The sequence below is a fragment of the Triticum urartu genome, chromosome 7A (assembly GCF_056163025.1).
Source record: "Triticum urartu cultivar PI428250 chromosome 7A, HENAU_Tu73, whole genome shotgun sequence".
In the NCBI taxonomy this organism is placed as follows: Eukaryota; Viridiplantae; Streptophyta; class Magnoliopsida; order Poales; family Poaceae; genus Triticum; species Triticum urartu.
The window spans coordinates 711,464,699-711,488,209 of record NC_141879.1 but is presented as its reverse complement, the minus strand read 5'-3'; the positions used below and the strand labels follow the sequence as shown (position 1 = coordinate 711,488,209).

The 23,511-nt window shown below is 46.8% G+C and overlaps 2 protein-coding genes across 6 annotated transcripts in view; both read left to right on the top strand.

Moving 5' to 3' along the window:
* Nucleotides 1-23,511, top strand: part of LOC125524667 (uncharacterized) — a 61,324-nt gene that overhangs the window by 33,495 nt on the left and 4,318 nt on the right. The window lies entirely within an intron of this gene.
* On the top strand, nt 16,475-23,486 carry LOC147961952 (uncharacterized). Of its 3 annotated transcripts, XM_087536913.1 has the most exons (8): nt 16,475-16,524; nt 20,096-20,177; nt 21,315-21,527; nt 21,664-21,723; nt 21,871-22,548; nt 22,665-22,805; nt 22,961-23,080; nt 23,175-23,486. In XM_087536913.1, exons 2-8 carry the CDS (start codon nt 20,127-20,129, stop codon nt 23,469-23,471), a joined length of 1,560 nt encoding a protein of 519 aa, XP_087393039.1. In that variant the 5' UTR covers nt 16,475-16,524; nt 20,096-20,126; the 3' UTR covers nt 23,472-23,486. The 3 variants fall into 3 exon arrangements, with proteins under 3 accessions (XP_087393039.1, XP_087393040.1, XP_087393041.1); XM_087536914.1 differs by lacking the exons at nt 16,475-16,524; nt 22,961-23,080 and having other exon boundaries at nt 19,938-20,177; XM_087536915.1 differs by lacking the exons at nt 16,475-16,524; nt 23,175-23,486 and having other exon boundaries at nt 19,938-20,177; nt 22,665-22,800.

The window sequence follows — 23,511 nt, the reverse complement described above, 5'->3', positions numbered from 1 at the left end:
GGGGTTGGGGCGGAGGGCTGTCAGCGCCGATTTCGGTTCTTTTTTTGTCAGGTTTTGATATTGTTGTTGTTGCAACCGCCCGAACCCAAGCGCTCAATCGCAACCCAGCATACCAAAACGCAGCCGGGGTCAGGGCGGAGGGCTATCAGCGCCGATGAAATCGGTTCCATTTTTTGTTTTGTTTAGGGTTCTTTTTGTTTGTAGTTGCAACTGCCCCAACCCGAGCGCAATGCAACTCAACACACCCCAAGCGCAATTTGCAAGACACATAACGTGACCGCAACTCAACACAACCCAAGCGCAATTGCAACCCAGCACACCCAAGCACAACCGGGGTTGGGGCGGAGGGCTGTCGGCGCCGATTTCGGTTCTTTTTTTTCATTTTTGTATTTTTTTTGTTAGTTTTTCTGTAGTTGCAACCTCCCCAACCCGAGCGCAATCGCAACTCAACACACCCAAGCACAACTGGGGGTCGGGACGGTTTGTCGGTGATGATGGGAATCACCGCCCCATCCTTAGTGCAATCGCAAACTCAACACACCCAAGCATAACTGCGGAACATCTATTGCGACCATGAACGAGGGTCGGGGCGGACGGATATGGGCGCAGATGAAACCAGTTCTTTTTTTAGTAGTTGCAATCGCCACAATTCGACTGCAACTGCAACTCAACACAACCAAGTGCATCTGCAAGATGTATAATGTGACCACATCCGGGGGGTCAAGGGCAGTGTTTTGTCAGTGACGGCAAAAACTGTGTTTAATCATTTTTTATAGGTCGTCTGTTGTTTTTAGCGTTTTTTAGATGGTTGTTAGTAGTCAATATTTTTTTCATATATCATAGTTATATAGTTTTTTTCACACACATATGTAATCATTTTCTATGGATGAATATAGTAATAAAGCCACTAGTTCTTGTATATCGTTCTTCCTTTTTCTTTATCCTAAAGTCTATGGCAGGTGGCCCCTCCTTTAACGTCTCTTTTCCAAAGAGCCGTCCTCATTTTTGGTGGGTGTGGTTACTGTTTCAAATCAGATAGAAGAAGAGGAAGACAGGGGAGTGACGAGAGAAGGTCCATCACGGGAGCCCGCTCATCCAAGGTTTGCTGCGGCCGGAGTCGCCGGCCTCGAGATGCCCGGCGGCGAGGGCAAGGATCCAGGGTCGCCATGCGCAGACGAGCAGGTTCCTTCCTACCCCCCGACCCCCTCCTCCCCAGCCCCCCGCCGCCGTACCAAATCCGGCCCGCAGCTGTGTGCTGAGGTCAAATCCCTCCGTCTATAACCTCAGATTCGCCTCTAGCTTTCACGAATTTTGTGGTTACGGTGACTATCATGTACTGAGAGGTTTGAATCGCAACAGAGATTTGCCAAAATAGCAGGATGCCCAGGGGATTATTCCTGTGTTCTGCGTGGGGGCGCGGTTGTGTGTTAGGCACCAAAATCCCCATTGTTAATCCACATGTTCATTTTCGTCTACAGGAGATTTAGATTTTTTTTTTCTTGTTCAAATCAGGCATAGGTAGATGCGCCTACTATGTAGTCAATCGATTTGGGTATTTTTTGGTTTTTCAATTTTCAGTTTTCGTGCTGAATTTTTTGATATCTTATATGTTTTTTCCGACATCATATGCAAAAGTTATAGCCGTTTTACATTTTCCCTACACTTTTTGCAAAAAATGTCCAAATTTAAGTTTTCAAATTTTCCTAACTAGTAGATGTAGTAATATAACTACCTCTCAAAGGATTTTATTTTTTGAAGTTTTTATCATTTTCTTTTGATTTTTTAAAAACTGAAATGGCGATACACTAGGGGTAGAGTTTGAAAATTGCCCTATAGTGCTGGTTTGTGTCTTCAACCGGGACTATAGGTTAAGACTCTGTAGTGCCGGTTGGTGACGCAAACCGGTACTATAGGTTAGACCTTTAGTACCAGTTTGTGTCACAAACCGTCACTAAAGGGGCTCGTGGGGCCCTGGCCTGACGCCAGCCTGCCACCACCCCTTTAGTACCGGTTCGTGGCACGAACCGGTACTAAAGGTTCATTACGAACCGGCACTAATGCATATCCATTCGAACCGGCACTATTGATCACATTAGTGCCAGTTTTTTTACAAACTGGCACTAATGTGCTTCACGTTTGACCCTTTTTCTACTAGTGCTAACGATCATATTTCATCCCTCCAAACCCTTCCTCTGTGTTTTCTTATTTCTTGGATCCGCCAAAATGAACTTAGTGTTTAGCGTGCCATGCTTCTAGATCCATCTAAAAGGGTAAATGTACCTTTACTAAGTGTTTTGTTTTTTTGCGCGAGAAAACTTTCAATCTATTTATCTTCAATCATGCCAGTACAACGAACACCAGAAATAATAAAAATTACATCCAGATCCATAGACCACCTAGCGACGAGTGCAAGCACTAATGTGACCCGAAGGCGCGTCGCCGTCATAGCCCCTCCCTCGCTAGAGCCAGGCAAAACTTCTTGTAGTAGACAGTTAGAATGTCGTCGGGCTAAGGCCCCATATGACCAGCGCAGCAGAACAGTAACCGCTGCCATGAGGAGTAGATTAGATCGCAAAGATCCAACCGGAAGAAACGCAAACGTAGACGAACTACGATTAGATCCGAGCAAATCCATCAAAGGCAGATCCACCGGAGACAGACCTCGACATGCCCAGCGACGGTGCTAGATACGCCACCATGACGGGGGCTAGGCAGGAAGAATCTTATTCCATCTTCAAGTAGCCGCCGCTGTCTCGTCTTTTTAAATGGAACACAAAGCTTAATTGAACTCAAAAGCACTTCTGAAAACGGAGCCTTCCTGCCGGCACGCCGACATGGCTCTAAGGCCTCCGGAGACGAGGCGAACTAGCGGCGGCGCCCTGACGGGAGGCAAAGGAACCCTATACCTTTACTCAATGTTTAGATGTGAAATTTTAGTTCTGGTAGAATAGTTTAGATTCAGTTGGAATTGCAACTGTACTGCCTTGTCGGCACGTAGGTACAAGTTTGAGAGTCCATCGACGAAGTAGCTAGCTCATGAGGTGGTGTACCTGAATACCTAGTCGGCACGTAGGTTCGAGTCCGAGAGTCCATCGACGCGGATAGAAATATTATTATACTCCCTCGGTCCGTAGTATAAGACGTATATCTAATTCGGATTTGCTAAAACTCATTCGAATGAGAAATAGATTGGTCTCATTCACTTTTCCAACCGTCGGATCCATCCGCGCAGCGATTCGTGTTTGTCAACGTGGAGAGCTTCGTAGCGACGTGTGTGCGCCGTTCGGCTCGCGACCCGGCTCCCTTTTTTATTTATTGTTGGTTTTTTTTCTTTGAAGTTGCAACCGCCCCGACCCGAGCGCAATCACAACTTAGCACACCCAAGCGCAATTGCAAGACATATAACATGACCGCAACCGGGGGTCGGGGCGGAGGGCTGTTGGCATCAATGGATTGGTTCCATTTTTTTGTTTAGGAGTTTTTTTGTTTGTAGTTGCAACCGCCCCAACCCGAGCGCAATTGCTAGTCAGCACACCCAAGTGCAATTGCAAGACATATAACGTCACCGCAACCAGGGGTCGGGGCGGGGGATTGTCGGCGTCGATGAGATCGGTTCCTTTTTTATTTGTTGGTTTTTTTCTTTGTAGTTGCAATCGCCCCGACCCGAGTGCAATCGCAACTTAGCACACCCAAGCGCAATTGCAAGACGTATAACGTGAATGCAATTGGGGATCAGGGCGAAAGGCTGTGGGCGCCGATGAAATCGGTTCCATTTTTTCTTTTGTTTGGGATTCTTTTTTGTTTCTAGTTGCAACCGCCCCAACCCAAGCGCAATCGCAACTCAACACACCCAAGCGCAACCGGGGGCCGGGGCGGAGGGCTGTCGGCGCCGATGAAATCGGTTAAATTTTTCTTTTTGTTTAGGGTCTTTTTGTTTGTTGTTGCAACCGCACCAACCCGAGCGCAATCGCAACTCAACACACCCAAGCGCAACCGGGGGTTGGGGCGGAGGGCTGTTGGCGCCGATGAAATTGGTTCCATTTCTTTTACTTATTTTTAGGTCTTTTTATTGTAGTTGGAACTGCCCCAACCCAAGCGCAATCGCAACCCAGCACACCCAAGCGCAACCGGGGGTCAGGGCGGAGGGCTGTCGGCGCTGATGAAATCGGTTCCGTTTTTCTTTTTGTTTAGGGTTCTTTTTGTTTGTTGTTGCAACCGCACCAACCTGAGCGCAATCGCAACTTAACACACCCAAGCGCAATTGCAAGACATAAAACATGACCGCAACCGGGGTCGGGGCGGGGAGGGCTGTCGGCGCTGATGAAATCGGTTCCATTTTTTCTTTTGATTGGGGTTCTTTTTGTTCGTTGTTGCAACCGCCCCAACCCGAGCGCAATCGCAACTGAACACACCCAAGCGCAACCGGGGGTCGGGGCGGAGGGTTGTCGGCGCCGATGAAATTGGTTCCATTTCTTTTACTTATTTTAAGGGTTTTTTATTGTAGTTGGAACTGCCCCAACCCAAGCGCAATCACAACCCAGCACGCCCAAGCGCAACCGGGGTTGGGGCGGAGGGCTGTCGGCGCCGATTTCGGTTCTTTTTTTGTCAGGTTTTGATATTGTTGTTGTTGCAACCGCCCGAACCCAAGCGCTCAATCGCAACCCAGCACAACCAAACGCAGCCGGGGTCGGGGCGGAGGGCTATCGGCGCCGATGAAATCGGTTCCGTTTTTCTTTTATTTAGGGTTCTTTTTGTTTGTAGTTGCAACCACCCCAACCCGAGCGCAATCGCAACTCAACACACCCCAAGCGCAATTTGCAAGACACATAACGTGACCGCAACTCAACACAATCCAAGCGCAATCCCAACCCAGCACACCCATGCACAACCGGGGTTGGGGCGGAGGGCTGTCGGCGCTGATTTCGGTTCTTTTTTTTTATTTTTGTATTTTTTTTGGTAGTTTTTTTGTAGTTGCAACCTCCCCAACCCGAGCGCAATCGCAACTCAACACACCCAAGCACAACCGGGTGTCGGGACGGTTTGTCGGTGATGATGGGAATCACCGCCCCATCCTCAGTGCAATCGCAAACTCAACACACCCAAGCGTAACTGCGGAACATCTATTACGACCATGACCGAGGGTCGGGGCGGACGGATATGGGCGCAGATGAAATCAGTTCTTTTTTTAGTAGTTGCAATCGCCACAATTGGACCGCAACTGCAACTCAACACAACCAAGTGCACCTGCAAGATGTATAATGTGACCACATCCGGGGGGTCAAGGGCAGTGTTTTGTCAGTGACGGCGAAAACTGTGTTTAATCATTTTTACAGGTCGTCTGTTGTTTTTAGCGTTTTTTAGATGGTTGTTAGTAGTCAATATTTTTTTCATATATCATAGTTATATAGTTTTTTTCACACACATATGTAATCATTTTCTAAGGATAAAAATAGTAATAAAGCCACTAGTTCTTGTATATCGTTCTGAAGGAAATATGCCCTAGAGGCAATAATAAAGTTATTATTTATTTCCTTATATCATGATAAAAGTTTATTATTCATGCTAGAATTGTATTAACCGGAAACATAATACATGTGTGAATACATAGACAAACAGAGTGTCACTAGTATGCCTCTACTTGACTAGCTCGTTAATCAAAGATGATTATGTTTCCTAACCATGGACAAAGAGTTGTTATTTGATTAACGGGATCACATCATTAGTTGAATGATCTGATTGACATGACCCATTCCATTAGCTTAGCACCCGATCGTTTAGTATGTTGCTATTGCTTTCTTCATGACTTGTACATGTTCCTATGACTATGAGATAATGCAACTCCCGTTTTCCAGAGGAACACTTTGTGTGCTACCAAACGTCACAACGTAACTGGGTGATTATAAAGGAGCTCTATAGGTGTCTCCAAAGGTACATGTTGGGTTGGCGTATTTCGAGATTAGGATTTGTCACTCCGATTGTCGGAGAGGTATCTCCGGGCCCTCTCGGTAATGCACATCACTTAAGCCTTGCAAGCATTGCAACTACTGAGTTAGTTGCGGGATGATGTATTACAGAACAAGTAAAGAGACTTGCCAGTAACGAGATTGAACTAGGTATGGGATACCGACGATCGAATCTCGGGCAAGTAACATACCGATGACAAAGGGAACAACGTATGTTGTTATGCGGTCTGACCGATAAAAGATCTTCGTAGAATATGTAGGAGCCAATATGAGCATCCAGGTTCCGCTATTGGTTATTGACCGGAGACGTGTCTCGGTCATGTCTACATTGTTCTCGAACCCGTAGGGTCCGCACACTTAAGGTTACGATGACAGTTATATTATGAGTTTATGCATTTTGATGTACCGAAGGTTGTTCGAAGTCCCGGATGTGATCGCGGACATGACGAGGAGTCTCGAAATGGTCGAGACATAAAGATTGATATATTGTAAGCCTATGTTTGGATATCGGAAGTGTTCCGGGTGAAATCGGGATTTTACCGGAGTACCGGGAGGTTACCGGAACCCCCCGGGAGGTATATGGGCCTTAGTGGGCCTTAGTGTAAGAGAGGAGAGGTGGCCAGAGATGGGCCGCGCGCCCCTCCCCCCCTTGGTCCGAATTGGACAAGGAGAGGGGGCCGGCCCCCCTTCCTCCTCTCTCTCCTCTTCCCCCCCCCCCCTCCACGAATCCTATTCCAACTAGGAAAGGGGGGAGTCCTACTCCCACAGGGAGTAGGACTCCTCCTGGCGCGCCTCTCCTGGCCAGCCGGCTCCCCTCCCTTGAACCTTTATATACGGAGGCAGGGGCACCCCTAGAGACACAAGTTGATCCACGTGATCATATTCTTAGCCGTGTGCGGTGCCCCCTTCCACCATAGTCCTCGATAATATTGTAGCGGTGCTTAGCTGAAGCCCTCCGACAGTAGTACATCAAGATCGTCACCACGCCGTCGTGCTAACGGAACTCTTCCCCGACACTTTGCTGGATCAGAGTCCGGGGATCGTCATCGAGCTGAACATGTGCTAGAACTCGGAGGTGCCGTAGTTTTGGTGCTTGATCGGTCGGGCCGTGAAGACGTATGACTACATCAACCAAGTTAACGCTTCCGTTGTCGATCTACAAGGGTACGTATATCAAACTCTCCCCCTCCCGTTGCTATGCATCACCATGATCTTGCGTGTGCGTAGGAAATTTTTTGAAATTACTATGAAACCCAACACGTTCTTCCTTTTTCTTTATCCTAATGTCTATGGCAGGTGGCCCCTCCTTTAGCGTCTCTTTTCCAAAGAGCCGTCCTCATTTTTGGTGGGTGTGGTTACTGTTTCAAATCAGATAGAAGAAGAGGAAGACAGGGGAGGGACGAGAGAAGGTCCATCACGGGAGCCCGCTCATCCAAGGTTTGCTGCGGCCGGAGTCGCCGGCATCGAGATGCCCAGCGGCGAGGGCAAGGATCCAGGGTCGGCACGCGCAAAGGAGCAGGTTCCTTCCTACCCCCCGACCCACTCCTCCCCAGCCCCCCGCCGCCGTACCAAATCCGGCCCGCAGCTGTGTGCCGAGGTCAAATCCCTCCGTCTATAACCTCAGATTCGCCTCTAGCTTTCACGAATTTTGTGGTTACGGTTACTATCATGTACTGAGAGGTTTGAATCGCAACAGAGATTTGCCAAAATAGCAGGATGCCCAGGGGATTATTCCTGTGTTCTGCGTGGGGGCGCGGTTGTGTGTTAGGCACCAAAATCCCCATTGTTAATCCACATGTTCATTTTCGTCTACAGGAGATTTAGATTTTTTTTCTTGTTCAAATCAAGCGTAGGTAGATGCGCCAACTATGTAGTCAATAGATTTGGGTATTTTTTGGTTTTTCAGTTTTCAGTTTTTGTGCTGAATTTTTTGATATATTATACGTTTTTTTCCGACATCGTATGCAAAAGTTATAGCCGTTTTACATTTTCCCTACACTTTTTGCAAAACATGTCCAAATTTAAGTTTTCAAATTTTCCTAACTAGTAGATGTAGTAATATAACTACCTCTCGAAGGATTTTATTTTTTGAAGTTTTTATCATTTTCTTTTGATTTTTTCAAAACTGAAATGGCGATACACAGGGGGGGGGGGTAGAGTTTGAAAATTGCCCTATAGTGCCGGTTTGTGTCTTCAACCGGGACTATAGGTTAAGACTCTGTAGTGCCGGTTGCTGACGCAAACCGGTACTATAGGTTAGACCATTAGTACCGGTTTGTGTCACAGACCGTCACTAAAGGGGCTCGTGGGGCCCTGGCCTGACGCCAGCCTGCCACCACCCATTTAGTACCGGCTCGTGGAACGAACGGGTACTAAAGGTTCATTACGAACCGGCACTAATGCATAGCCATTCGAACCGGCACTATTGATCACATTAGTGCCGGTCTTTTTACAAACCGGCACTAATGTGCTTCACGTTTGACCCTTTTTCTACTAGTGCTAATGATCATATTTCATCCCTCCAAACCCTTCCTCTGTGTTTTCTTATTTCTTGGATCTGTCGAAATGAACTTAGTGTTTAGCGTGCCATGCTTCTAGATCCATCTAAAAGGGTAAATGTACCTTTACTAAGTGTTTTGTTCTTTTGCGCGAGAAAACTTTCAATCTATTTATCTTCAATCATGCCAGTACAACGAACACCAGAAATAATAAAAATTACATCCAGATTCGTAGACCACCTAGCGACGAGTGTAAGCACTAATGTGACCCGAAGGCGCGTCGCCGTCATAGCCCCTCCCTCGCTAGAGCCGGGCAAAACTTCTTGTAGTAGACAGTTAGAATGTCGTCGGGCTAAGGCCCCATATGACCAGCGCAGCAGAACAGTAACCGCTGCCATGAAGAGTAGCTTAGATCTCAAAGATCCATTCGGAAGAAACGCAAACGTAGACGAACTACGATTAGATCCGAGCAAATCCATCAAAGGCAGATCCGCCGGAGACAGACCTCGACATGCCCACCGACGGTGCTAGATACGCCACCATGACATGGGCTAGGCAGGAAGAATCTTATTCCATCTTCAAGTAGCCGCCGCCGTCTCGTCTTTTTAAACGGAACACAAACTTTAATTAAACTCAAAAGCACTTATGAAAATGGAGCCTTCCCGCCGGCACGCCGACATGGCTCTAAGGCCTCCGGAGACGAGGGAACTGGCGGCGGCGCCCCGGCGGGAGGCAAAGGAACCCTATACCTTTACTCAATGTTTAGATGTGAAATTTTAGTTCTGGTAGAATAGTTTAGATTCAGTTGGAATTGCAACTGTACTGCCTTGTCGGCACGTAGGTACGAGTCCGAGAGTCCATCGACGAAGTAGCTAGCTCATGAGGTGGTGTACCTGGATACCTAGTCGGCATGTAGGTTCGAGTCCGAGAGTCCATCGACGCGGATAGAAATATTATTATACTCCCTCGGTCCGTAGTATAAGACGTATATCTAATTCGGATTTGCTAAAACTCATTCGAATGAGAAATAGATTGGTCTCATTCACTTTTCCAACCGTCGAATCCAGCCGCGCAGCGATTCGTGTTTGTCAACGTGGAGAGCTTCGTAGCGACGTGTGTGCGCCGTTCGGCTCGCGACCCGGCTCCCTTTTTTTATTTATTGTTTTTTTTTCTTTGAAGTTGCAACCGTCCCGACCCGAGCGCAATCGCAACTTAGCACACCCAAGCGCAATTGCAAGACATATAACGTGACCGCAACCAGGGGTCAGGGCGGAGGGCTGTCGGTATCGATGGGATCGGTTCCATTTTTTTGTTTAGGAGGTTTTTGTTTGTAGTTGCAACCGCCCCAACCCGAGCGCAATTGCAAGTCAGCACACCCAAGCGCAATTGCAAGACATATAACGTCACCGCAACCAGGGGTCGGGGCGGGGGATTGTCGGCGTCGATGAGATCGGTTCCATTTTTTTTATTTGTTGGTTTTTTTTCTTTGTAGTTGCAACCGCCCCGACCCGAGTGCAATCGCAACTTAGCACACCCAAGTGCAATTGCAAGACGTATAACGTGAATGCAATTGGGGATCAGGGCGAAAGGCTGTGGGCGCCAATGAAATCAGATCCATTTTTTCTTTTGTTTGGGATTCTTTTTTGTTTCTAGTTGCAACCGCCCCAACCCAAGCGCAATCGCAACTCAACACACCCAAGCGCAACCAGGGGTCGGGGCGGAGGGCTGTCGGCACCGATGAAATCAGTTACGTTTTTCTTTTTGTTTAGGGTTCTTTTTGTTTGTTGTTGCAACCGCACCAACACGAGCGCAATCGCAACTCAACACGCCCAAGCGCAAACGGGGGTCGGGGCGGAGGGCTGTCGGCGCCGATGAAATTGGTTCCATTTCTTTTACTTATTTTTAGGTTTTTTATTGTAGTTGGAACTGCCCCAACCCAAGCGCAATCGCAACCCAGTACACCCAAGCGCAACCGGGGGTCGGCCGGAGGGCTGTCGGCGCCGATTAAATCGGTTCCGTTTTTCTTTTTGTTTAGGGTTCTTTTTGTTTGTTGTTGCAACCGCACCAACCCGAGCGCAATCGCAACTTAACACACCCAAGCGCAATTGCAAGACATATAACGTGACCGCAACCGGGGGTCGGGGCGGGGAGGGCTGTCGGCGCTGATGAAATCGGTTCCATTTTTTCTTTTGATAGGGTTCTTTTTGTTTGTTGTTGCAACTGCCCCAACCCGAGCGCAATCGCAACTCAACACACCAAAGCGCAACCGGGGGTCGGGGTGGACGGCTGTCGGCGCCGATGAAATTGGTTCCATTTCTTTTACTTATTTTAAGGTTTTTTTATTGTAGTTGGAACTGCCCCAACCCAAGCGCAATCGCAACCCAGCATGCCCAAGCGCAACCGGGGTTGGGGCGGAGGGCTGTCGGCGCCGATTTCGGTTCTTTTTTTGTCAGGTTTTGATATTGTTGTTGTTGCAACCGCCCGAACCCAAGCGCTCAATCGCAACCCAGCACACCCAAACGCAGTCGGGGTCGGGGCGGAGGGCTATCGGCGCCGATGAAATCGGTTTCGTTTTTCTTTTGTTTAGGGTTCTTTTTGTTTGTAGTTGCAACTGCCCCAACCCGAGCGCAATCGCAACTCAACACACCCCAAGCGCAATTTGCAAGACACATAACGTGACCGCAACTCAACACAACCCAAGCGCAATCGCAACCCAGCACACCCAAGCACAACCGGGGTTGGGGCGAAGGGATGTCGGCACCGATTTCGGTTCTTTTTTTCCATTTTTGTATTTTTTATTAGTTTTTTGGTAGTTGCAACCTCCCCAACCCGAGCGCAATCGCAACTCAACACACCCAAGCACAACCGGGGGTCGGGACGGTTTGTCGGTGATGATGGGAATCACCGCCCCATCCTCAGTGCAATCGCAAACTCAACACAACCAAGCATAACTGCGGAACATCTATTGCGACCATGACCGAGGGTCGGGGCGGACGGATATGGGCGCAGATGAAATCAGTTCTTTTTTTAGTAGTTGCAATCGCCACAATTCGACCGCAACTGCAACTCAACACAACCAAGTGCACCTGCAAGATGTATAATGTGACCACATCCGGGGGGTCAAGGGCAGTGTTTTGTTAGTGACGGCGAAAACTGTGTTTAATCATTTTTTACAGGTCGTCTGTTGTTTTTAGCATTTTTTAGATGGTTGTTAGTAGTTAATATTTTTTTCATATATCATAGTTATATAGTTTTTTTCACACACATATGTAATCATTTTCTAAGGATGAAAATAGTAATAAAGCCACTAGTTCTTGTATATCGTTCTTCCTTTTTCTTTATCCAAATGTCTATGGCAGGTGGCCCCTCCTTTAACGTCTCTTTTCCAAAGAGCCGTCCTCATTTTTGGTGAGTGTGGTTACTGTTTCAAATGAGATAGAAGAAGAGGAAGACAGGGGAGTGACGAGAGAAGGTCCATCACGGGAGCCCGCTCATCCAAGGTTTGCTGTGGCCGGAGTTGCCGGTGTCGAGATGCCCGGCGGCGAGGGCAAGGATCCAGGGTCGCCACACGCAGAGGAGCAGGTTCCTTCCTACCCCCCGACCCCCTCCTCCCCAGCCCCCCGCCGCCGTACCAAATCCGGCCCGCAGCTGTGTGCCGAGGTCAAATCCCTCCGTCTATAACCTCATATTCGCCTCTAGCTTTCACGAATTATGTGGTTACGGTGACTATCATGTACTGAGAGGTTTGAATCGCAACAGAGATTTGCCAAAATAGCAGGATACCCAGGGGATTATTCCTGTGTTCTGCGTGGGGGCGCGGTTGTGTGTTAGGCACCAAAATCCCCATTGTTAATCCACATGTTCATTTTCGTCTACAGGAGATTTAGATTTTTTTTCTTGTTCAAATCAGGCATAGGTAGATGCGCCTACTATGTAGTCAATCGATTTGGGTATTTTTTCGTTTTTTAGTTTTCAGTTTTCGTGCTGAATTTTTTGATATATTATACGTTTTTTTCCGACATCGTATGCAAAAGTTATAGCCATTTTACATTTTCCTACACTTTTTGGAAAACATGTCCAAATTTAAGTTTTCAAATTTTCCTAACTAGTAGATGTAGTAATATAACTACCTCTCGAAGGATTTTATTTTTTGAAGTTTTTATCATTTTCTTTTGATTTTTTCAAAACTGAAATGACGATACACGGGTGGGGTAGAGTTTGAAAATTGCCCTATAGTGCCGGTTTGTGTCTTCAACCGGGGCTATAGGTTAAGACTCTATAGTGCCAGTTGGTGACGCAAACCGGTACTATAGGTTAGACCTTTAGTACCGGTTTGTGTCACAAACCGTCACTAAAGGGGCTCGTGGGGCCCTGGCCTGATGCCAGCCTGCCACCACCCCTTTAGTACCGGTTCGTGGCACGAACCAGTACTAAAGGTTCATTACGAACCGGCACTAATGCATAGCCATTCGAACCGGCACTATTGATCACATTAGTGCCGGTTTTTTTACAAACCGGCACCAATGTGTTTCACGTTTGACCCTTTTTCTACTAGTGCTAACGATCATATTTCATCCCTCCAAACCCTTCCTCTGTGTTTTCTTATTTCTTGGATCCGTCGAAATGATCTTAGCGTTTAGCGTACCATGCTTCTAGATCCATCTAAAAGGGTAAATGTACCTTTACTAAGTGTTTTGTTTTTTTGCGCAAGAAAACTTTCAATCTATTTATCTTCAATCATGCCAGTACAACGAACACCAGAAATAATAAAAATTACATCCAGATCCGTAGACCACCTAGCGACGAGTGCAAGCACTAATGTGACCCGAAGGCGCGTCGCCGTCATAGCCCCTCCCTCGCTAGAGCCGGGCAAAACTTCTTGTAGTAGACAGTTAGAATGTCGTCGGGCTAAGGCCCCATATGACCAGCACAGCAGAATAGTAACCGTTGCCATGAAGAGTAGCTTAGATCGCAAAGATCCAACCGGAAGAAACGCAAACGTAGACGAATTACGATTAGATCTGAGCAAATCCATCAAAGGCAAATCCGCCGGAGACAGACCTCGACATGCCCACCGACGGTGCTAGATACGCCACCATGACGGGGGCTAGGCAGGAAGAATCTTATTCCATCTTCAAGTAGTCGCCGCCGTCTCATCTTTTTAAACGGAACACAAACCTTAATTAAACTCAAAAGCACTTTTGAAAACGGAGCCTTCCCGTCGGCATGCCGACATGGCTCTAAGGCCTCCGGAGACGAGGCGAACTGGCGGCGGCGCCCCGGCAGGAGGCAAAGGAACCCTATACCTTTACTCAATGTTTAGATGTGAAATTTTAGTTCTGGTAGAATAGTTTAGATTCAGTTGGAATTGCAACTGTACTGCCTTGTCGGCACGTAGGTACGAGTCCAAGAGTCCATCGACGAAGTAGCTAGCTCATGAGGTGGTGTACCTGGATACCTAGTCGGCACGTAGGTTCGAGTCCGAGAGTCCATCGACGCGGATAGAAATATTATTATACTCCCTCGGTCTGTAGTATAAGACGTATATCTAATTCGGATTTGCTAAAACTCATTCGACTGAGAAATAGATTGGTCTCATTCACTTTTCCAACCGTCGGATCCAGCCGCGCAGCGATTCGTGTTTGTCAACATGGAGAGCTTCGTAGCGACGTGTGTGCGCCGTTCGGCTCGCGACCCGGCTCCCTTTTTTTATTTATTGTTGGTTTTTTTTCTTTGAAGTTGCAACCGCCCCAACCCGAGCGCAATCGCAACTTAGCACACCCAAGCGCAATTGCAAGACATATAACGTGACCGCAACCGGGGGTCGGGGCGGAGGGCTGTCGGCATCGATGGGATCGGTTCCATTTTTTTGTTTAGGACTTTTTTTGCTTGTAGTTGCAACCGCCTCAACCCGTGCGCAATTGCAAGTCACCACACCCAAGCGCAATTGCAAGACATATAACGTCACCGCAACTAGGGGTCGGGGCGGGGGATTGTCGGCGTCGCTGAGATCGGTTCCATTTTTTTATTTGTTGTTTTTTTTCTTTGTAGTTGCAACCGCCCCGACCCGACTGCAATCGCAACTTAGCACACCCAAGCGCAATTGTAAGACGTATAACGTGAATGCAATTGGGGATCAGGGCGAAAGGCTGTGGGCGCCGATGAAATCGGTTCCATTTTTCCTTTTGTTTGGGATTCTTTTTTGTTTCTAGTTGCAACCGCCCCAACCCAAGCGCAATCGCAACTCAACACACCCAAGCACAACCGAGGGTTGGGGCGGAGGGCTGTCGGCGCCGATGAAATCGGTTACGTTTTTCTTTTTGTTTAGTGTTCTTTTTGTTTGTTGTTGCAACCGCACCAACACGAGCGCAACCGCAACTCAACACACCCAAGCGCAACCGGGGGTCGGGGCGGAGGGCTGTCGGCGCCGATGAAATTGGTTCCATTTCTTTTACTTATTTTTAGGTTTTTTATTGTAGTTGGAACTGCCCCAACCCAAGCGCAATCGCAACCCAGCACACCCAAGCGCAACCGGGGGTCGGGGCGGAGGGATGTCGGCGCCGATGAAATCGATTCCATTTTTCTTTTTGTTTAGGGTTTTTTTTGTTTGTTGTTGCAACCGCACCAACCCGAGCACAATCGCAACTTAACACACCCAAGCGCAATTGCAAGACATATAACGTGACCGCAACCGGGGGTCGGGGCGGGGAGGGCTGTCGGCGCTGATGAAATTGGTTCCATTTTTTCTTTTGATTGGGGTTCTTTTTGTTTGTTGTTGCAACCGCCCCAACCCGAGCGCAATCGCAACTCAACACACCCAAGCGCAACCGGGGGTCGAGGCGGAGGGCTGTCGGCGCCGATGAAATTGGTTCCATTTCTTTTACTTATTTTAAGGGTTTTTTTTTGTAGTTGGAACTGCCCCAACCCAAGCGCAATCGCAACCCAGCACGCCCAAGCGCAACCGGGGTTGGGGCGGAGGGCTGTCGGCGCCGATTTTGGTTCTTTTTTTGTCAGGTTTTGATATTGTTGTTGTTGCAACCGCCCGAACCCAAGCGCTCAATCGCAACCCAGCACACCCAAATGCAGCCGGGGTCGGGGCGGAGGGCTATCGGCGCCGATGAAATCGGTTCCGTTTTTCTTTTGTTTAGGGTTCTTTTTGTTTGTAGTTGCAACCGCCCCAACCCGAGCGCAATCGCCACTCAACACACCCCAAGCGCAATTTGCAAGACACATAACGTGACCGCAACTCAACACAACCCAAGCGCAATCGCAACCCAGCACACCCAAGCACAACCGGGGTTGGGGCGGAGGGCTGTCGGTGCCAAATTCGGTTCTTTGTTTTCATTTTTGTATTTTTTTTGTTAGTTTTTTGGTAGTTGCAACCTCCCCAACCCGAGCGCAATCGCAACTCAACACACCCAAGCACAATCGGGGGTCGGGACGGTTTGTCGGTGATGATGGGAATCACCGCCCCATCCTCTGTGCAATCGCAAACTCAACACACCCAAGCGTAACTGCGGAACATCTATTGCGACCATGACCGAGGATCGGGGTGGACGGATATGGGCGCAGATGAAATCAGTTCTTTTTTTAGTAGTTGCAATCACCACAATTCGACCGCAACTGCAACTCAACACAACCAAGTGCACCTGCTAGATGTATAATGTGACCACATCCGGGAGGTCAAGGGCAGTGTTTTGTCAGTGACGGCAAAAACTATGTTTAATCATTTTTTACAGGTCGTCTGTTGTTTTTAGCGTTTTTTAGATGGTTGTTAGTAGTCAATATTTTTTTCATATATCATAGTTATATAGTTTTTTTCACACACATATGTAATCATTTTCTAAGGATGAAAATAGTAATAAAGCCACTAGTTCTTGTATATCGTTCTTCCTTTTTCTTTATCCTAAAGTCTATGGCAGGTGGCCCCTCCTTTAACGTCTCTTTTCCAAAGAGACGTCCTCATTTTTGGTGGGTGTGGTTACTGTTTCAAATCAGATAGAAGTAGAGGAAGACAGGGGAGGGACGAGAGAAGGTCCATCACGGGAGCCCGCTCATCCAAGGTTTGCTGCGGCCGGAGTCACCGGCGTCGAGATGCCCAGCGGCAAGGGCAAGGATCTAGGGTCGCCACGCGCAGAGGAGCAGGTTCCTTCCTACCCCCCGACCTCCTCCTCCCCAGCCCCCCGCCGCCGTACCAAATCCGGCCTGCAGCTGTGTGCCGAGGTCAAATCCCTCCGTCTATAACCTCAGATTCGCCTCTAGCTTTCACGAATTATGTGGTTACGGTGACTATCATGTACTGAGAGGTTTGAATCGCAACAGAGATTTGCCAAAATAGCAGGATGCCCAAAATAGCAGGATGCCCAGGGGATTATTCCTGTGTTCTGCGTGGGGGCGCGGTTGTTTGTTAGGCACCAAAATCCCCATTGTTAATCCACATGTTCATTTTCGTCGACAGGAGATTTAGATTTTTTTCTTGTTCAAATCAGGCATAGGTAGATGTGCCTACTATGTAGTCAATCGATTTGAGTATTTTTTTTGGTTTTTTAGTTTTCAGTTTTTGTGCTGATTTTTTTGATATATTATACCATTTTTTCCTACATCGTATGCAAAAGTTATAGTTGTTTTACATTTTCCCTACACTTTTTGCAAAACATGTCCAACTTTAAGTTTTCAAATTTTCCTAACTAGTAGATGTAGTAATATAACTACTTGTCGAAGGATTTTATTTTTTGAAGTTTTTATCATTTTCTTTTGATTTTTTCAAAACTGAAATGGCGATACACAGGGGGGGTAGAGTTTGAAAATTGCCCTATAGTGCCGGTTTGTGTCTTCAACCGGGACTATAGGTTAAGACTCTGTAGTGCCGGTTGGTGACGCAAACCGGTACTATAGGTTAGACCTTTAGTACCGGTTTGTGTCACAAACCGTCACTAAAGGGGCTCGTGGGGCCCTGGTCTGACGCCAGCCTGCCACCACCCCTTTAGTACCGGTTCGTGGCACGAACCGGTACTAAAGGTTCATTACGAACCGGCACTAATGCATAGTCATTCGAACCGGCACTATTGATCACATTAGTGCCGGGTTTTTTTACAAACCGGCACTAATGTGCTTCACGTTTGACCCTTTTTCTACTAGTGCTAACGATCATATTTCATCCCTCCAAACCCTTCCTCTGTGTTTTCTTATTTCTTGGATCCGTCGAAATGAACTTAGTGTTTAGCGTGCCATGCTTCTAGATCCATCTAAAAGGGTAAATGTACCTTTACTAAGTGTTTTGTTTTTTTACACGAGAAAACTTTAAATCTATTTATCTTCAATCATGCCAGTACAACGAACACCAGAAATAATAAAAATTACATCCAGATCCGTAGACCACCTAGCGACGAGTGCAAGCACTAATGTGACCCGAAGGCGCGTCACCGTCATAGCCCCTCCCTCGCTAGAGCCGGGCAAAACTTCTTGTAGTAGACAGTTAGAATGTCGTCGGGCTAAGGCCCGATATGACCAGCGCAGCAGAACAGTAACCGCTGCCATGAAGAGTAGCTTAGATCGCAAAGATCCAACCGGAAGAAACGCAAACATAGATGAACTACGATTAGATCCGAGCAAATCCATCAAAGGCAGATCCGCCGGAGACAGACCTCGACATGCCCACCGACGGTGCTAGATACGCCACCATGACGGGGGCTAGGCAGGAAGAATCTTATTCCATCTTCCAGTAGCCGCCGCCGTCTCGTCTTTTTAAATGGAACACAAAACTTAATTAAACTCAAAAGCACTTATGAAAACAGAGCCTTCCCGCCAGCACGCCGACATGGCTCTAGGGCCTCTAGAGACGAGGTGAACTGGCGGCGGCGCCCTGGCGGGAGGCAAAGGAACCCTATACCTTTACTCAATGTATAGATGTGAAATTTTAGTTCTGGTAGAATAGTTTAGATTCAGTTGGAATTGCAATTGTACTGCCTTGTCGGCACATAGGTACGAGTCCGAGAGTCCATCGATGAAGTAGCTAGCTGATGAGGTGCTGTACCTGGATACCTAGTCGGCACGTAGGTTCGAGTCCGAGAGTCCATCGACGCGGATAGAAATATTATTATACTCCCTCGGTCCGTAGTATAAGACGTATATCTAATTCGGATTTGCTAAAACTCATTAGAATGAGAAATAGATTGGTCTCATTCACTTTTCCAACCGTCAGAAATCCTGGGGTCGGGGCGGAGGGCTGTCGGCATCGATGGGATCGGTTCCATTTTTTTATTTATTGTTGGTTTTTTTTCTTTGAAGTTGCAACCGGCCCGACCCGAGCGCAATCGCAATTTAGCACACCCAAGCGCAATTGCAAGACATATAACGTGACCACAACCGGGGGTCGGGGCGGAGGGCTGTCGGCATCGATGGGATCGGTTCCATTTTTTTTTTGTTTAGGAGTTTTTTTTGTAGTTGCAACCGCCCCAACCCGAGCGCAATTGCAAGTCAGCACACCCAAGCGCAATTGCAAGACATATAACGTCACCGCAACCAGGGGTCGGGGCGGGGGATTGTCGGCGTCGATGAGATCGGTTCCATTTCTTTTATTTGTTGGTTTTTTTCTTTGTAGTTGCAACCGCCCCGACCCGAGTGCAATCGCAACTTAGCACACCCAAGCGCAATTGCAAGACGTATAACGTGAATGCAATTGGGGATCAGGGCGAAAGCCTGTGGGCGCCGATGAAATCGGTTCCATTTTTTCTTTTGTTTGGGATTCTTTTTTGTTTCTAGTTGCAACCGCCCCAACCCAAGCGCAATCGCAACTCAACACACCCAAGCGCAACCGGGGGTCGGGGCGGAGGGCTGTCGGCACCGATGAAATCGGTTACGTTTTTCTTTTTGTTTAGGGTTCTTTTTGTTTGTTGTTGCAACCGCACCAACCCGAGCGCAATCGCAACTCAACACACCCAAGCGCAACCGGGGGTCGGGGCGGAGGGCTGTCGGCGCCGATGAAATTGGTTCCATTTCTTTTACTTATTTTTAGGTTTTTTTATTGTTGTTGGAACTGCCCCAACCCAAGCGCAATCGCAACCCAGCACACCCAAGCGCAACCGGGGGTTGAGGCGGAGGGCTGTCAGCGCCGATGAAATTGGTTCCGTTTTTTCTTTTTGTTTAGGGTTCTTTTTGTTTGTTGTTGCAACCGCACCAACCCGAGCGCAATCGCAACTTAACACACCCAAGCGCAATTGCAAGACATATAACGTGACCGCAACCGGGGGTCGGGGCGGGGAGGGCTGTCGGCGCTGATGAAATCGGTTCCATTTTTTCTTTTGATTGGGGTTCTTTTTGTTTGTTGTTGCAACCGCCCCAACCCGAGCGCAATCGCAACTCAACACACCCAAGCGCAACCGGGGGTCAGGGCGGAGGGCTGTCAGCGCCGATGAAATTGGTTCCATTTCTTTTACTTATTTTAAGAGTTTTTTATTGTAGTTGGAACTGCCCCAACCCAAGCGCAATCGCAACCCAGCACGCCCAAGCGCAACCGGGGTTGGGGCGGAGGGCTGTCGGCGCCGATTTCGGTTCTTTTTTTGTCAGGTTTTGATATTGTTGTTGTTGCAACCGCCCGAACCCAAGCGCTCAATCACGGGAGCCCGCTCATCCAAGGTTTGCTGCGGCCGGAATCGCCGGCGTCGAGATGCCCGGCGGCGAGGGCAAGGATCCAGGGTCGCCACGCGCAGAGGAGCAGGTTCCTTCCTACCCCCCGACCCCCTCCTCCCCAGCCCCCCGCCGCCGTACCAAATCCGGCCCACAGCTGTGTGCCGAGGTCAAATCCCTCCGTCTATAACCTCAGATTTGCCTCTAGCTTTCACGAATTTTGCGGTTACGGTGACTATCATGTACTGAGAGGTTTGAATCGCAACAGAGATTTGCCAAAATAGCAGGATGCCCAGGGGATTATTCCTGTGTTCTGCGTGGGGGCGCGGTTGTGTGTTAGGCACCAAAATCACCATTGTTAATCCACATGTTCATTTTCGTCTACAGGAGATTTAGATTTTTTTTTCTTGTTCAAATCAGGCATAGGTAGATGCGCCTACTATGTAGTCAATCGATATGGGTATTTTTTGGTTTTTCAGTTTTGATTCTGTGGGTACAGAGCATTCGAAAGTCATGCAGGACACACACTTTGCTGCATATGTGTGTTCAACAGCTTGGGAAACTCAGTAACTTTTTTCTCTCACTCCATGGGATGTACAGAGTCATATAAAGAGTCCTTTTTGGAACTATAATCAAGTTGGGGCGGTCTTCCTCTTGACAAAATAAGAGAGATAATTTGTGGTAGTTCAACAAAGTTTGTTTGTTGTTCATCAGTATTTACGCCCAGTTTTTATCCGTTGAATGTTCATGACTACAGGGGATGTGCACAAAATCTTCAGCAGTAGTTATTGTTTGTTTCTGTATTTTTGTACCCTAATCATCATTTTTCCTATGCAAAAGGATACATGCTTTTTTTCTGAATTCAGCTTTGAGGAAGAGGTTAGAATCGCGGGAGACAAGCCCAAAATCACTAGAAGGTCCTGCGTTTTTTTTGGGGTTTTGTCAGTAACTGAATGTAAGCTAGTTTTTTGGACACCGATCAAAATAGAAGAGTACATGTGGAGCCTGCGGGATGCGTCGACATAAGGGGAATAATTTGATGGTTACGCTCACGTCAGTGTTACTAGTAGCCGGTAGTAGTAGATGAACTGAGCAACTGTGTTTTTCTACCATTATGGCACACTGACAGAGCAGCTGTGTTTTTTATTATTATATATATATATATGTAGCCTAATCATCCTTTTTTCTTTTTTTGTTATTTTTTTGTGTTGGTAAAACACATGATCAGGATGTTAAAGGAGATGATGAAGAGAATAAGGGACGCATCGATCAACCCGAGGGCCCAACAGTTGATAAAGAGAAGAATGACACAACTGCAAGTCAAACCTTCAAGATTGACGAAGATACAGTGGATGTCGAAAGCGAACAGTACCATGGGAATGATGACCTAACTGAAACCGATGTGTCCAACGACCTACTTTATGCTGGAGTAAAAAATTTGGTGAAGTCATCCCCCCTCCTCCACCCCCTGCATTTCTTCAGCTTTTCTTTTTTTGTACATTCAAAGTTCCTCTTATATATATATTTTTGTTTTTACTCACAATGATTTTTTGTACTTATTTTTATCACTATATCAGATTGTGAAGAGCTTTAAAAGGAAGCAAAGACGGACCATTGTACGAAAGGGGAGCAAAAAGGTAGACTTTAGTTATCCTTGTCACGCGTAATTCATTTATCATGTGTGTAATCATTTCTATGTCACATACTACTTCAATTTTATTCATTTATAACTCTGTTTTTTGTTTGGGTGAAACTTTTTAATTTCCCCCTTTTGATGTACACAGAGACCAAGACTAACTGAAGCGACTTCACATGATGATTTTGGCGATGCAGTATGTAAAGCATATACTAGGTGCAGCATACCATATTTCTCCGAGGTCGCGAATAGCATTTGCAAGAGCAAGAACAAAGTGGACTTAATCAGGTCTACTGGTTTTGGTTACATGCTGGAGTTAGATGATTGTCTTGTGCCTAGGCCATTTTCTCAGTGGATAGCAGACAAGGTCATTGTTGACGATGAAGCAATTTTCATCAACAAGAAGCGCATACCACTGAATGCACTGGGTGTCCTGCATGTTTTTGGCATTCCGGCAGGGGACATCAACATTAGCATGGTCGACGATGCAGGGAAGTCAGAGTTCCTTGCATTTTTCGGGCTCACAGAAGTGCCCACAATAAAGTTTTTTGGCAACAAGATTATTGAACGAGAAGAGTTGTCTGACGAACAGCTCATTCGTTGTTTCCTGATTGTTGCCCTGTCAACCGTGTTGTGCCCAACTTCAAACACTAAACCAAGCACCAAGTATATGGGATCACTAATAGATGTCAGTAAAATCAGAAACCTAAATTGGTGCAAGTTCACTCACATGTGGCTGTTGCAAGCTATTAGGAAGTATCAAAAAGAGAAGACGAAGCAAAACCGCTTGACATTGACACTAGGAGGCTGCATATACCAACTAGCGGTACATTTTCTTTTCTTTTTCTATTTTATAGTTTTTGTGTCTTCCTTTTTCCTTTCTTTTCCTTTTTTTCATCAAAACAAGTTGACATCTGTTATTCTTTTTTTTCTTTTCCCAAGGTCCGCTTCCTTGACTTCACAGACTTTGGAGCAATACAAGTACCATCAATCATGCCAAGGATATGTCTATGGAAAGGCAGTCTTGTCAAAAATTTCAGTGATATGCTCATAGACCAAAATGGCATGTACAGACCAAGTAAAGTAAGTTTTTCTCATCTATACTTATTTCTATCTTTGTTTGTATTCTCTGTTTCTAATGTAACGACAGAGAACAGAATAGCAGATATTCTGTTGGGCCAGGGTCAATTTAAGAGAACTTTAATTTCTTTTACTTTGGTCTTTTTTTACACATGTAGATAAAAGATGAATCTGAAACATGCTATGCTCAAGAGTCATTTAGTTGGGCCAGCACAACGAAGAACTCAAACTTAAGGGCTGCTATTGACAGAACAGCGGGGAATTCTCTTCCCGAGGAGGTTCCCCCCTAATCTTTTTTTCTTTTTCTGCATGCATTTATGATTTTTTTCATTTCATCATTTTCTCACTTTTTTGTTTCTTCACATGTATCAGGTGAAAGAAGAGATATACACATCATTCCAGTTTTACATGAAAGATGAAAACGTAAGCACTTGCATGAAAGCAAAGAATTTGCTTTTAAAGACCCTGGAATTAGTGACATCAAGAAATGGCAATTCAGAGAAAACTTTGAAACTTGAGTCATCCGAGAAGAGCCATAATACAGTGAGCAACCAACACTGGTCAGGATCTACTGTAAAAGTAAACTCAGATGGAGATTATGAAGAAGATGACGATAAATATCCTATTGTTTGCAAAATAGAAACCCGTTTTTTACAACCATGTGTTTAAAGCACTGTTATTTGTTTTTTAATTCTATTTGGACAGGCCT